Here is a 15,684-nt window from a genome sequence, read left to right as displayed (position 1 = left end):
GCATGTGGTACTTGTACACACTGTTTTGAAGTACTAGATGTATCAAAGACGCCCGTCGGTCTGCTTCTAGGATTATTTTACAACTTGCAGGTGTCCTTTGTCCTCGGCTGTTGTCTCAGTGAAGCTGACCTCATTAAGACTCGCTCGTAAACCGTAATGAGGACAGGTGAACTTATTACTGTAATTACTGTAATTACAGACAACAGCTCCTGCGGCACCTGCTGTGGTACTTGTACACAAGCCTTTAGTACTCTTTTGGTTCACAGTACAAGAGTTGATAAACCTTTGTGTGCCGTGAAGGTGTGACGTACTGCATACTGCAGGCATCGACTTGTTTCCAGGTTTTAAGACTCATTCCTGCAGCACTTTATTTCTGTTATATACAGAGCACATTATATTTTAGTTATGATATATTCCCATCTAGTTTAGGTCCAGAGGATTGTGGTTGAGAGACATTGTGGGAGTTTTGTTAAAAAATAAGAAATCTATCTTGAAGCAGACATCATGTAGCCAGTGTAAGAAAATACCAAACCTAATCATATAAATCACAATACAAACATAAAGAAACACAAAACGGATGTAACATCTCAGTCATACACGAGCTCCACCGCTGACACATCTCAACAACGACTGGATGGATTGTGGAGACATTGAGGGTGACGGACTTTGTTTTTCTCTGGAGACCCTCTGAGGTCAACGTCTTCACTGCTGCTCCTTTATGTTGAAAGGAGCCAGTTGAGGTGGTTCATCTAGTAAGGAGCCACGGGGTTCCTTACTGGAGCTGCTGCCCCCGCGACCCGATCCCGGATAAGCGGTAGACGATGGATGGATGGATGGATGGATGGATGGATGGATGGATGGCCACCATGAGGTCATAAAATGTGCTACAAACATTTGTGTCCCTCTCGAGATGAATTAAAATCTCTCTCGTTATCCCCCCCGACCTTTCCTGCGGTTCCTTCATGAGGTTGAAAGTGACGTTTGTCCGATACTTTCACAGACGCTCGCATGGCTCTTTGTCTTATTTGATATTTCCAGTCTGGATTCGAACCTTCAAAAGTCAAATGTATAAGTTGTTGTTGCTCCTGTTGCTCTGCTTTACCGTGTGTTTGCTTGTTTACATGTGACGGTACATGTGTGTGTGTGTGACGCCACAGTTGGCTTCACTGACTGTGTGTGTGTGTGTGTGTGTGTGTGTTGGCCCACAAGGCACCAATGGCGCTTGTGACTTAATTTGGATTTATCAAAAGTTAACAGTACTCCCCCCCCCCCCTGCAACATGAGGTTCACAGTGTAACTCTGTGTTGTGCAAGGAGTCAGTACAAGCTCAAGGATAATACCAGCTTTTCTGAAAAATCCTCCCTTTCCGTGTTTGTCTAGTACATTCTCTCCCTCGGAGACGTGGCCACATCTAAGTCAGATATTATCTTGATTTAAAGGATGAGTAATTCATCCCTGATGGTGTATAGCCACACAACATAAAATTGAAACAAAAAGCACTGAAAAATAACTGAATAAGTCCACAAGTCTTCGGACCTAAATGACAAAACAGGTTGTTTGTCAAAACTAAACTTTTCTAAAAACAATCTTGTCAAGTTTATACAAATAGAACTAGCTGGTAGAAACATAAGATAATTACTTCCTGTACACACACTGTGCTCATAATATCGTCACTGACACAAACAATCAAACTGCCAACAAATTGGAATTCTGAATTATTTAAAAAGAAATAAACTCAACAGAAGTGTTTGAAACACTTGGTGTATTCAGGTCAACAGTGTACCGGCAACACATGTAAGATTTTAATGTCTGTATTCATTGTGTAACAGTGGAGTTGACCATCGGGACAAACATTGAAGTGTTTGTGATGTGGTCTCACACTCAGTGTTGAGGTTTGAGAGAATACATGGAATCCAACAGAATAGCCACAAGGACAACATTTGTATTTCTGTTTGTGTGCAAGCATTATGAGTGACTATACATTGTGTGTGTGTGTGTGTGTGTGTGTGTGTGTGTGTGTGTGTGTGTGTCTAGTCTGCCTGTGGTTAGGTTGTTTTGCGATGAGCAGGGCAGTTTTCCAGCACAGCGCTTGATTCAGTTAAGATGGACGAGAGATGGTTCACTCTCATGACATACCAGCTACATCCCATCTGGTTCACTGTCTCTGTGTGTGTGTGTGTGTGTGTGTGTGTGTGTGTGTGTGTGCGTGTGCGTGTGCGTGTGTGTGTGCGTACTCACATGTGTTCAGTGTGTATTTGGGTGAGAACTGCTTCAGGTATTTATGATGTGTACATCAGAGGTGAGAAGTGACTCCACGTGTACTTGTACTGCACTAAACTTAGCTTAAAGAAAAACATCTAGCATCTTTAAATGTAAAGAGATTTATATGGAGCTACAACAGTGACAATACATTCAGGCATCTACAAAAATGTAAATGGAATTAAAAACACATTTGTATTAATAAGTATAAAATAAACAGGCATTAAACATTATTTATTATTATTTTGCATTCTGATGTGTTTATCCTTCAGATTTGTATTTATTTATTAATGTCAGTTTTATTTATTTTTTGTTTTTTTAAGCTGACCTTACTGTTTTGGCGTGGTAGGGGGGGGGGGGGGGGGCTACCTCCAGCATCACCACACGTCTAGCATACGATGATTCCTGGCGGTGTTTTTATTCCACTGATGTTTTGTAGTCTCAGAGTTTCTGAACGTTCAAATATGATGATTTGTGAATGTGTTAGTGTGTCTTGAGGTTCTCCGACGTGTGTTACTCTCTGGCCCTTTAACGTACCCGGTGTTTGGGGAGATGAACTCGTGGAAGACGTACAGTAGCTGTATGTGTCATGTGCGGCCATAGATGGCAGGTTCAGGCACAAAACTACCGTCAGTGGAAACAAATCTAAAGGTTGTCATCAAACAAAGAGATCAGAATGTAAACATTATTAAATCAGGCCGTTTGGACAAGTGAAAAATACTGCGTGTATCCGCCCGCTGATTCAGATCGGCTCACACATGTAGTGGGTTCTTCCCTGACCCATAATACACCCTTTTATAAAAACAGGGCTTTTTTTGTTCCATCATCCTCCTTCGCGGAGTTAATCAATTGTAATGCCTGTGTTTGATTTTTCAGTGGAACAAGAGTTTCAATTCCAATGTTTTCTCTTTCAGTTTAAGTTTGTTTCCTTTTTTAATGCCTAAATTCCCTGTTCCAGCTCCACAGTGATCGTACAACTGACGATTTTTAACAATAACTAAAGCTACGAACAGCAAGATAACCAAACGCTAAGACGTGGGAAAGTGTTTTGAGTCGATATTGGAGGAAATGTAGCAGCCAACTCCCTCAGGTCAGACAAGCTGAGAGATGAGAGGGATCTAAAATATACGGAGCATCGAGCCCCCGAAGAGCCTTAAAAACCAACCGTAAGACCCTAAAGTCAGTTCTCTGCACAAGAGGCCCGAGAGGAGAGGCCAGCACAGGGGGGGGGGGGGGGGGGGTGTTGTGGCTGTCCCTGTAGGAGGCCTGACAGCAGCAAGTTAGAGCTGCAGCTAGAGACTCAAACCTGCAGCAGATACAGCAGTCGAGGTGGCAGGATTATTAGGTTTATAGCTGTAATCTTTGAGGAATCCTAAAACTACAATAATAATATCCTCCAATGACATCTTTCCACAGCATGAAGTTAAACATGTTTCCTTCTCTTGTGCCGCTGAGCCACCTGCTGCACGCAAGTGAAGAGCGATTCACTCACATCCCAGAGGAAACCTCTCGTGCGTATGAATGCATTAATCACCATATGAACAGATATACTCGTATACGGTTAGTTCCATCATTAAGTATGATATATCCATGCATGTGCAGAGTTTGCCATCTCTTACAGTAAGACATGTACAGACGCAGAGAGAAAGCAGAGAGTCGTTTGAGGACAGCCAGTCTTAATTCCCGATCATCAGCGCAGCGTCCAAAATCAAAGCCATTGTGACAGCATCACTAATGAAGGACAGATTACAGGAAAGAAGGGATGGCAGGGGAGGGGAGGAGGGAGGGAGTGCGTCGAGAGGGAGTTGGAAAAGGAGAGGAAGAGCTGATTGATTTAAGGAAGAAGATGAGGAGAGGAGACAGGAGGGGATTTACAAAACCCAATCTCTGAAGATGGCCTCTCATTACTAATGAAGGACAGATGACGGTGTGGCATCATGGCGTGCACCGCAGCCTTCCTATAACTGAGGGTTCTGATGTAAACATACAGAACTGAAACATCTTCTCATCACTTTGGCCTCTGACACGAGAGATAAACAAGTAAATGACATTCAAAGCAACGTGTGAGAAGCAATCTGTGGCCGACCTCCAGTGTGGAACAGAGTTTTCACTGCGAACCCGGCGGATACGATGTCATGCAAGCAGCTGGCTCGAAGTCAGAAAGTTGTCAGTTTGAGACGTTTGTGTAGGTTTGTGGGTGGAAACTCCAGCTCAAGTGATGCGCCTTTGAACAACAGTTACAGCACCACAACTGTACTGTGGAGCCCGACGGCAACCGGTATTTCAGATTGATGGAGGTGAGATATAGTGAAAGCACCATCTGTATTTTCTTTATCGCTGTAATAATTTGTGTACAGCGTCCGTCCACATGTTTCGGATAGAACGAGAGAGGAAGAGAAGCGAAACGACAGAAGGAAATCATAATTCATTCTGAATCATTTGTGTTTGTCCCAACGTTACTTTTTTGGAATTCCATTTAATCTTTTTTCAACCCAGCAGGAAACTTCTTATGGTGAAGTATATGTTGGGACACACGGCAGAGTGCAGAACGAAGAAGCAGGAGGAGAAGAAGTTCTAGAAGAAACGCAAAAGGTTTCGTTTAGGTGACTAATACGTTTTGTGACTGACTGGTGAGAGGTGTTCAGGGAGGTGTGAGGTGTTCAGGGTGGTGTGAGGTGTTCAGGGTGGTGAGAGGTGTTCAGGGTGGTGTGAGGTGTTCAGGGTGGTGTGAGGTGTTCAGGGTGGTGAGAGGTGTTCAGGGTGGTGAGAGGTGTTCAGGGTGGTGTGAGGTGTTCAGGGTGGTGTGAGGTGTTCAGGGTGGTGAGAGGTGTTCAGGGTGGTGAGAGGTGTTCAGGGTGGTTTGAGGTGTTCAGGGTGGTGAGAGGTATTCAGGGTGGTGAGAGGTATTCAGGGTGGTGAGAGGTGTTCAGGGAGGTGTGAGGTGTTGAGGGTGGTGAGAGGTGTTCAGGGTGGTGAGAGGTGTTCAGGGTGGTGTGAGGTGTTCAGGGTGGTGTGAGTGTTCAGGGTGGTGAGAGGTGTTCAGGGAGGTGTGAGGTGTTGAGGGTGGTGAGAGGTGTTCAGGGTGGTGGGAGGTGTTCAGGGTGGTGGGAGGTGTTGAGGGTGGTGAGAGGTGTTCAGGGTGGTGTGAGGTGTTTCAGGGTGGTGAGAGGTGTTCAGGGAGGTGTGAGGTGTTGAGGGTGGTGAGAGGTGTTCAGGGTGGTGGGAGGTGTTCAGGGGTGGTGGGAGGTGTTCAGGGTGGTGTTCAGGGTGGTGGGAGGTGTTCAGGGTGGTGTGAGGTGTGAAGTGTTCAGGGTGGTGTGAGGTGTGAATAGTTTCAGGGTGGTGTGAGGTGTGAAGTGTTCAGGGTGGGTGTGAGGTGTGAAGTGTTCAGGGTGGTGGGAAGTGTTCAGGGAGGTGTGAGTGTTCAGGGTGGTGAGAGGTGTTCAGGGGGTTGTGAGGTGTTCAGGGTGGTGAGGTGTTCAGGGTGGTGTGAGGTATTCAGGTTGGTGTGAGGTGTTCAGGGTGGTGAGAGGTGTTCAGGGTGGTGAGAGGTGTTCAGGGTGGTGTGAGGTGTGAAGTGTTCAGGGTGGTGTGAGGTGTGAAGTGTTCAGGGTGGTGTGAAGTGTTCAGGGTGGTGTGAGGTGTGAAGTGTTCAGGGTGGTGGGAAGTGTTCAGGGTGGTGTGAGGTGTGAAGTGTTCAGGGTGGTGAGAGGTGTTCAGGGTGGTGAGAGGTGTTCAGGGTGGTGAGAGGTGTTCAGGGAGGTGTGAGGTGTTCAGGGAGGTGAGAGGTGTTCAGGGTGGTGAGAGGTGTTCAGGGTGGTGTGAGGTGTGAAGTGTTCAGGGTGGTGTGAGGTGTGAAGTATTCAGGGTGGTGTGAGGTGTGAAGTGTTCAGGGTGGTGTGAGGTGTGAAGTGTTCAGGGTGGTGAGAGGTGTTCAGGGTGGTGTGAAGTGTTCAGGGAGGTGTGAGGTATTCAGGGTAGTGTGAGGTGTTCAGGGTGGTGAGAGGTGTTCAGGGAGGTGGGAGGTATTCAGGTTGGTGTGAATAGTTCAGGGAGGTGTGAGGTGTTCAGGGTGGTGAGAGGTGTTCAGGGAGGTGGGAGGTATTCAGGTTGGTGTGAATAGTTCAGGGAGGTGTGAGGTGTTCAGGGTGGTGGGAGGTGTTCAGGGAGGTGTGAGGTGTTCAGGGAGGTGGGAGGTATTCAGGTTGGTGTGAATAGTTCAGGGAGGTGTGAGGTGTTCAGGGAGGTGTGAGGTATTCAGGGTGGTGTGAGGTGTTCAGGGAGGTGTTCAGGGAGGTGGGAGGTGTTCAGGGTGGTGAGAGGTGTTCAGGGTGGCGTTAGGTGTTCAGGGTGGTGTGAGGTGTGAAGTGTTCAGGGTGGTGGGAGGTGTGAGGTGTTCAGGGTGGTGTGAGGTGTGAAGTGTTCAGGGTGGTGTGAGGTGATCAGGGTGGTGTGAGGTGTGAATAGTTCAGGGTGGTGTGAGGTGATCAGGGTGGTGTGAGGTGTTCAGGGTGGTGTGAGGTGTTCAGGGTGGTGAGAGGTGTTCAGGGAGGTGTGAGGTATTCAGGGTGGTGTGAGGTGTTCAGGGTGGTGAGAGGTGTTCAGGGTGGTGTGAGGTATTCAGGGTGGTGTGAGGTGTTCAGGGAGGTGTGAGGTGTTCAGGGAGGTGTGAACTGTTCAGCGTGGTGGGAGGTGTTCAGGGTGGTGAGAGGTGATGAGGTGTTCAGGGTTGTGGGAGGTATTCAGGGTGGTGTGAGGTGTTCAGGGTGGCGTGAGGTGTTCAGGGTGTAAACTGAACTTCCTGGATCCCGTCTCGTTATCTCTCCACACAAACGCGTCCGCTTTCATTTTTAAGTACAAGACTGTTCTCGATAAGTGCAAAGTGCGATTGTCATAAAATTATATTTCTCAGTTGAGTTCACCTCTCAGTGAATTTATCTTGTCTTTTATTTTTTGGCTTCATATTTATTTCGGGTTTCTTTTTGTTATCCTTGGCAGAGGAACCGAAAGAGGTTAGAAGAGAGGTGACGTTTTACTTTTACCCTCTGAAGTCCAACCAACCTCTAAATCAACCTCACTGCTGCATGTTACAGAAAATGATTCCACTTTTGAACCGGAGCCAAAAAAACACGGCAAGCTCAACATCAAAACCACATTTTGTATCCTGACTAAACCTCGCTTTAATATCACATGATAGATATGTGGATACGTCTTAACCTGAAGTGTCATGATGGATTGTGAAATATGAAAACCCACTAAAGTCCTGAGGCATTTAAAGATGACAAAAGATCTATGTGTGTGTTCACCACAGAGAACATATCTGCGGTGAGACTTTGTTCACTTGTGGCAAAAATTCCCTTCTCAAAGCAGCGATACATCACCAAGAATATTTCACTGACACGGAGCATCAGCGTCCAGCGCATCAGTTTACATAACGCTTCACAATAACGGCTCCCAAACACCTCAACAACATTTACAGTGTGTGAGAAAGCTACCGTTAGCTTTTCTGTAGTTCTGCACATTTTTTCCGATGAAATATGAACAATTGATGGAGGTGCAGAGCAGCTGTTTGAACCCTCAGCTCTGCTGCTGCACGGTGGACGTCTGGTCGCCTCACATTTCATTCAGACAGTTTAACGGTGTTTAAACTCTAGTACAGCAAAGTGGACCCAGTTCACCTGATGGATGTCTTTTTATTCTGGTTTTGAGGGTTTTTTTACAACATAGTTTCTTTTATTCTGCCTCTAAAAATCTGCACGGGAAGAAAGAAACTGTAGTTTTCATCTTAAAACAATATTATATTATATAATAATAATAATAATAATAATAATAATGTGCATTTCACTGTCTTTTGTCAAACGGGAGAAATTGAAGTTGTATTTAATTTGCTGCCATGACAACAGCTCTTATGTTATTAATCTGCAGGGGACTTAACTTTTTGGTGGTACTGAAATCTGATTGGTGCAATCGCTTTTCATTTCCTCCTGATGACCAGAGAGGAAGTTAAAAGGATGATCACGTCAGCTGTTGCTTTGTAGTGTCTCTTACCGTCAGTCAACCACCCAGACACTTAAAGCTCACAGTTTATGTTGTTTATTGTTATTATGTTATTGTAAATAGGATTTTGCAGCTTGTAAATTGTGTTCTTGTCAACGTTAGAATTACGAAAAATACGGACAATAGCTGCAGAATTATTATCGTTTATATTTCCGTACACAAAAAGAGAGAAGAAATCAATTAACTAATTAACTCTTCAAAAATAGTGAACTTATTGTTTAAATCGAAAGTCTATTAAAGTAGATGAATAGTTTTGATGTCTCGGTCTGTTCTTTCAACAGCTTTAAATACATTAAGTTTGTATTTTAATGTAAACGTCAATCATTTAGTAACATAGACACAACTTCATCTAGATTTAATCATAATTAGCATCTTGTAACAAAAGAATATATAGAGACTCATGTATATTTCATTGCATACACGACGTCCGCTTTATAATTATTCATAAAAGCGGGAAAAGCAAACGGAATCCATTGAAGCATTACTCTGAAGCATTACTCTGCTTATTGTGCACGAGCTCTGCAGGTGAGGCTGTTTATAAAGGATAAAAACAAAGTATGCACTTACGTAACTGTAACCAGACACAGATGTGCGACGAGCAAAAGCCTCCCCACATAAACTGCGGAATTGAAACACAAATATTTGTACTATTCACCGTTTTAACTTTGCTTTTCATCCGTCAGAAAGAAGAAAGAATAAAAAAGGAGGACTTGGAAGGAAGAGGGAGAGAAAACGACAACAGCTGCTCGCCAACGACAACGCTGGCAGCCCGGCGAACACAACAACAGACGGCGGAGAGCACGAGGACCCCTGAGCACGAGACGGACACACTGCTCGCTGCCACACCTGATCAGCTGACGTCAGCAGCCACACCTGATCAGCTGACGTCAGCAGCAGCTTTGTGATCGGAGAGAAAGTCCTTGTTTATTATGAGCTCTGCACAATCTTTATTAAAACGCACTGTCACTGAGCAAAATCCTGTTTCCTGGAAACAAAAAAGAACAAATCAGTTGAAATTATGAGTAAGAAGTTCTGACGTGACGACCAATGAGTCAAACCTCCCACCCACTAATAAAGTCCAGCATTCATTAATCAGCAAATGTCTCTCTGACATTTAGTCATTAAACATTCCTCGTGAATTCAGAAAAGACTTTAAGACTAAAAGGCCCAAGTCAAAAAATGATATTTAAAGAAACGTACCAACAAATAGAAATCATGGAACATGAGATTAAAGGTGCACTGTGGAGCTTTTAATGCCAACAACATTCTCAGCAGTGTGTTCTTAAGGTTTAACAGGCGTGTGGAGTTTATTTTCTTCCTCATTAAGTCTGAACTAACTCTGCTTCGTGGTATAAACGGTGGTGAAAAGCTCCACGAGAACCTTTAATCCCGTAGATGTGACACTCTTCTTCGTGCACAGAGCTTCTCTGAGCTGCTCATCAGTTACAGCTTTCATCTGAAGCGTTCAACTCAAAGTGTGTGTGTGCTTCAGTAATAGTGTGCAGTCATGGCACCTGCTCTTAACTATTACAGTATATATATATATATAATTCTAAACTAATTATTAAATTAAAGATGACGATAGACTTATATTACGCTAGTGAACAGTCTCTGAATGTGTCATGCTGGTGAAGTTACCTGCTGTGTCCTGTGTGGCTTTTCCAAATCCACGAGAAAAAGAAACTCTGAAAAAAGAAAGAAAATAAATTAAAGCATCATTTCATCAGTAATTCTAAATATAGATAATACTAATTACTATTTACTCTGGCCTCCGAATCATCTCATATACGTAACGTCGCTTTCTTTCCCGAATGGTTTTTATATTAAAAATGCTGTAAATGTAGATAAACATGTTGCATATTGTTTCACACGCACGTTTGTTTGTTCCCACACAGGGAAAGTTGTTACTAAGAAGTTTAACTTTAAGTACTAAGTTCACGTGTCGATATAAACGTGCTGTATGCATGAAAGGCGACGGCTGCACGATATAAGCATTAAATGTTGTAGTAACTCTTCAGCCTCACGATCAGTCGAATGTGATGCTGTACGTCCGTCTGTTGTATATTTATCTATATTTCTTTATTCCATAACATGAATGTATGTTTCAATAATGTATATTTTTGATGCTGCAGTTTTTTAAATCTATAACTGTACAGAAATGTGCCTTCTATAAAATGCTTGAATTCCTAACTTTGCATCCATGTGACATTAAGATTGTGGAGTAAAACGTTTCCCTCGACCTGATGCGTGTGTCCATCTTCAGTCGTGGTGCACAACAGCACGGACACATGTGGCTGCAACGCTTGTTTCAACTGCATTTAAATAAGTATATTCTAATGCATGCTTACATTTCAAAATAAACTATTCACTGCTGCTTTAACTCGTAACAAAGTAAAACATATAAGAAAACTAGAAACCAGAGCAGCAGCAGAGAGGATCCGATCAAATACAACGAGAAGCATTAAAGTGGAGATGAATAATACCTTAATATTTTATTAGAAAATACTTTTTTTATGAAATATCTTCATCCTGCGCTTTTCATTATGAGACATGAAGATCTAATAATGTTCATTGCATCTCTACCTGCTCAATCCCGCAGTCTTTCCCAGCATGCAATGTGCAAAAGCAAGAGCAACGCATGGAACGTGCTGCCAGAACCCTTCAGGGTCATCGAGGTCAACCATCCTGGAATCCAACACAAAACAACGACATTACAGCAGATCATTACTCCTCACAATTAATTAATTACTCACCAACGACAAGAAAAAGTTGAAAGTCATCTTTTATTGCACAATAAAAGATCACATTTACCATGTTTTGACTCATGAGATTGGTCCACATGGGAATACAGAGAGCTATAGTTACAAATAAGAAAGTAAAAGAAAGAAGATAAAAACCCCACCATAAAACGTACTTAGTAACGACCAGGCTTCTGACTTCAGGAGCAGCCAGTTCTCCTATTTTCTGCTCTTTAAACAAACGTCCCTGTGGATTTCATTGCACTCGGTTCAGGAGCTGTGAACTGTCGAATGTTATTTAACTTCCAGCTTTGTAATAATGAGCCGGGTGGTTTCACAGACATGAATTAGGAAGCGGTGTTCAAGTCCTCGTTCACCTGCGATTCAAATCTTTAATTTAGCAGGAAGTGTAAACTCTACTTTCTGAATGCATCTTTGTTAGTTTCTCTTCAACACGCCTGTATTTGACTTCATCTCTATGAGCCGACTCGTCTTCCCGTATTGACGCAGCCTCCGTTCGACTTGCTCTCCTGCAGAAACAGAAGATGACGTTTCTTATAAAAGCTGCTGTATGTTAATATTACACGGGGGGGGGGGGGGGGGGGGGGGGGGGGGGAGTAAGTCCAGCAGCTGTAGTCTAAGAGTAGTTCAGTGTCTGTGAAACCAGCCTGGAAGGACATGATTCTTTTTTACAAAGCAAAATAAACATTTGAATGGAACGTGAGACTCGTTAAGCCTTTATGTTTGTGGATCTTAGTGTTTGGATTTTCTCTCACGTGACCCGGCTACATTCACCTTTTTAGATTTTTTTTCATTTTTTTTTTACAAACCCTCCTTCTACAGGGAGGTCAAAGGTCACAGTCAGCTACAAAACAGCTGACGGGGGATACAGTGAACATGGACCCTCCAAATAAAGGTAAAAACCCAGCAGCTCCATTAAAGTAAGTGAGAACAGTGTGATGGTGGTGACGGTCTCTCGTGTGCACGTCACCACAGCCGCCGGTGATGCTTTGGTTACCCGCTAACTTCAGCTAATCAAGACAAAATGGTGATAAACATTTATCTTTTTTTTTTCTTTACAAAGAAAAGTAATCCGACCGGGCGTGGAAGCCAGAATCTGCCCTCTTCTTTATCTTTAATGGATGTTGTGAACATCTTACATCTAATTGACGATTCTGCACCTGAGTCGACATGACCCGGCGTTTCTGAGAAAACTAAAGGAACGTTTTAATCGTGTTAATCTATGTCTGCTTCCTGGTTCAGGGATGCATCTATCTGCTAGTTTTCAGTCATCGTCAAAAAATACACAAATGTACATTTCAACATTTGGACCAGCTGCATCATGCGGACGACTACTGAATATCTCCACGTCTGTTCAGCGATGCAAATCTGCTGATGTGCTCTTTGACAAGTTTCCCTGGATGGAAAGCAACGGAGCCCATCAGGGGGAAGAAAGAGATGAAACATACAAGTCGTTATAAATCAACACATTTCCTCAATTTACTTGCAAATGTTAGGTTAACCGACACACACACACACACACACACACACACACACACACACACACACACACACACACACACACACACACACACGTCTCCCCTTTGTCACAATATTGTATCAAACCGCACCATGTCCCTCCTGCCCTCGTGTCCCTCGTGTCCCTCCTGCCCCTAGTGTCCCTCCTGCCCCTAGTGTCCCTCCTGCCCCTAGTGTCCCTCGTGCCCCTCCTGCCCTCGTGTCCCTCCTGCCCCTAGTGTCCCTCCTGCCCCTCCTGCCCTCGTGTCCCTCCTGTTTCTCCTCACCATGTGTCGGAGGTCTGCTGGCAGCTTCTGGATCTGCTCAAACTCTTTGATCTTCTCTGCGTCCAAGTCCTCCTGCAGCTCCCACGTCGCCTCTTCGTACGACAGACTGCACCACTTAACCAGGTAATGGGTCACCTCCTACAACAACACACAGGAAAATAAGGTGTGTTTTGTGTGTGTGTGTGTGTGTGTGTGTGTGTGTGTGTCACAGGACTGACAGTGTACCCTCACACTGAAGGAGAGTGTCTGTGTTGGTGTCACCCACCTCTCCAGTCTCAGTGTCTGTAGTAACAGCCACCTCCAGCACTCTGTCCGCCTCGATGTAGTCCGGGTTAAATAAATCCTCGTCGGGCTGGAACAGGGGACAAAGAGATTATTCATCATTAATTATCAGGTCAATTAGCAACACTTTCATAAAGCAAGTCTGTGCAAACAATGTAAAATAAGCAAAAAGCTGTAAAATATATAAATAAGTCTATAAAATAGGGTAAACATAAGAACATATTGGTTGTAATATCGTTCTTTCTCGTTGGTTATTATACTTGTATTTATCTTTTATTGAACAGCGTTGTTTTGTTACTTCTTTCCACCCTGTATGTTTGACTTAACATTTGTTCTAAATTTAAAAAAGCTTTGGTCGAGGGAAACAATGAAGTCTGATAAAGTATGCTACCATGAAGTTGAAATTTATTATCAATTAAGCTTCTAAATCAAGGTGTTGCCTTGGTAACAGCATGTTGGAGTTAACCTTGTGACCTTAAAAGCACTTTCAACACTTGGCAGCAACACCGGCTGTGAATTATGAGACGGTGTTCATTCATTACGCACCTGAAGTAATCACGTTCTCATGTTCCTCACAACTCTGTGGGTAATATCTTTGCTAGATAATTAAATACAAATGTGTCCAAGCGTGACTCAAAAGAAGAAGATCAGCCTTCCATCCAGACCTGAGCAGCGGATAAGGACGATAAGCTGCAGATTAATTGTTACCTCGGTGAACAAATGTTTCATCTGAGCCTGTTTGGTCCTGAAGCGTTTGATCTTCTGCTGGATTCTGGGATCTTTCTCCAGCTCTTCCATAGTGGCCCACTTGCAGTGCATGTAGGAACTGAAATGACACAAAAGAATCCGCACAGCTTTCATTTCATTTCATTTCAGATCATATGTGTATATATGTGTGTGTGTGTGTGTGTATGTGTATATATGTGTGTGTGTGTGTGTGTGTATGTGTATATATGTGTGTGTGTGTGTGTGGTGATGTGGTGGTGGGTGTTGGATTTGTGTGTGTGTGTATGGGTGTAGCTTTAGTGTGTGTTGTGATTTGTGGTGTGTCTGTGTTTCTGTTGTGCTGTGTATACTTGGTGTTGTGTGGTGTGTTGTCTGTGATTGTGTGTAGTGTTTGTGCTGATGTCTTGCCTCCTTTTGATCTTGGTGCTCGGTGTGAGTGTGATGCTGGTGTCTGCTGTGTAGTATATATCTTATACTAATCTACTATAACTATACTCTACTTAGCTCTATATCTTTCTACTACTTCCAATCTCTCCCCCGCAAGAGCGGCCCGATAATCCCAAAACTTTATATCGGATTATAAATCGCATGGCACATACAGCTCAGCTGTCCCACTGTTGGTATTCTGGGGACTCTTTACTATGTCATTACATTTAAAAAGCAGATTAGCAGGTGACGAGGTCTACAAAGAAAAGCAGATAGTTAATCTTCCATGTGAACCAAAATGTTTTCGTCTTACAGGAGATGTTCAAGAGTAACAAAACCAGGCATTAATCATGAGACAACGATGTAAAGACAGGTACTATACAATAAATACATTATTTATGGTAAGAGATAAACGTTTACAACATTTTGAGGTGACCGTTCTGAAGAACGTGAAGGTAACTGAAAGACAGAACACTGTTAAAGAAGGCATGGTGTGACATGAACAGACAATCTGACCTCCAACTGTTGTCACATTCTGCACCTACAAGGTGTTTCAAGTTTAACACCAGAACATGCCAGTAACAGGAAATGATGTGCAAACATGGGCTGTGGCATTTAAAGTTTGTCCCCCCCCCCCCCCGATACTGTAGCTGTGGTAGATAACAATTGGTTTCCTCTTCTGATGTAATGCTTTTAATTGAATCTTAAACACACTAGAACAATCAAATACTTGAGTTGGATACATACTGTGTGTGCATTACCATCCTAGACATGCTAGATACCAAACAAAAGGCCTCGTGCAGCAAGAGAAGAGTCTGGTATTAGATCGCCTCCCTCAAACGGAGATTATTTCTTGTTGTCCCCACAACATTTTACTCGACAACTTTGTTGCAGAGATTTGAGAAACTGAACGATTAGAGCACAAACTTTATGGTTGAGCTGGACGAATTCTCTAAATGCTAAAGGAAAGCTGCTTCAATGCTTCCTTTCTCATCTCCTTTAGCATCGGGTACACTGGACCACACAAAAGAATAGGAGATAATGCCGTCCCACAATCCCTTGCGGCAACATTTAAAGCGACGCACGTCCTTTAAATCCGTAAATACATATATGAATTCTCCTTCGCAATCTTGATGATCGTCATTTTTTGGACCATTTGACCAAAAAGTCGGAGACCAACCGAAAGTAAGTAGAGGCTCGCACTCCGGTCGACATCTCGCTGCTTTCCAAATCTCTACGATGGAGTTGGTGAGTAAAACGTCATCAGGACTAATCGTGATAACGGACAAACACATGAGAACTGTCAGGTTGAAAATAATCCAGAATTAACGAACAGCACGGCATCGACTGCAAATGGTGAAACCCCAGAAAGAGTTTTCACTTTCTCGAGG

At 43.5% G+C, this 15,684-nt stretch overlaps 1 protein-coding gene and 1 long non-coding RNA gene across 2 annotated transcripts in view; both read right to left on the bottom strand.

The window, feature by feature from the left end:
• Positions 1–2,743: 2,743 nt before the first annotated feature.
• LOC115007817 (uncharacterized) lies at positions 2,744–12,404 on the bottom strand. Its single transcript, XR_003832232.1, has 3 exons — positions 10,900–12,404; positions 9,955–10,001; positions 2,744–2,904 (listed from the first exon to the last, which is right to left on the bottom strand). It is a non-coding gene; the product is annotated as an uncharacterized LOC115007817 (long non-coding RNA).
• A 359-nt stretch (positions 12,405–12,763) lies between these two features.
• Positions 12,764–15,684, bottom strand: part of chd6 (chromodomain helicase DNA binding protein 6) — a 47,687-nt gene continuing 44,766 nt past the window's right edge. Inside the window, exons 9-11 of the mRNA XM_029430744.1 lie at positions 13,850–13,967; positions 13,125–13,211; positions 12,764–12,997 (exon numbers count right to left, since the gene is read on the bottom strand). Of these exons, the coding sequence (XP_029286604.1) occupies positions 12,764–12,997; positions 13,125–13,211; positions 13,850–13,967 (439 nt within the window). The remainder of the gene's footprint in view (positions 12,998–13,124; positions 13,212–13,849; positions 13,968–15,684) is intronic.

The sequence above is a fragment of the Cottoperca gobio genome, chromosome 5 (assembly GCF_900634415.1).
Source record: "Cottoperca gobio chromosome 5, fCotGob3.1, whole genome shotgun sequence".
NCBI classification, from domain to species: Eukaryota; Metazoa; Chordata; class Actinopteri; order Perciformes; family Bovichtidae; genus Cottoperca; species Cottoperca gobio.
This window is presented reverse-complemented; position numbering and strand designations above follow the sequence as displayed.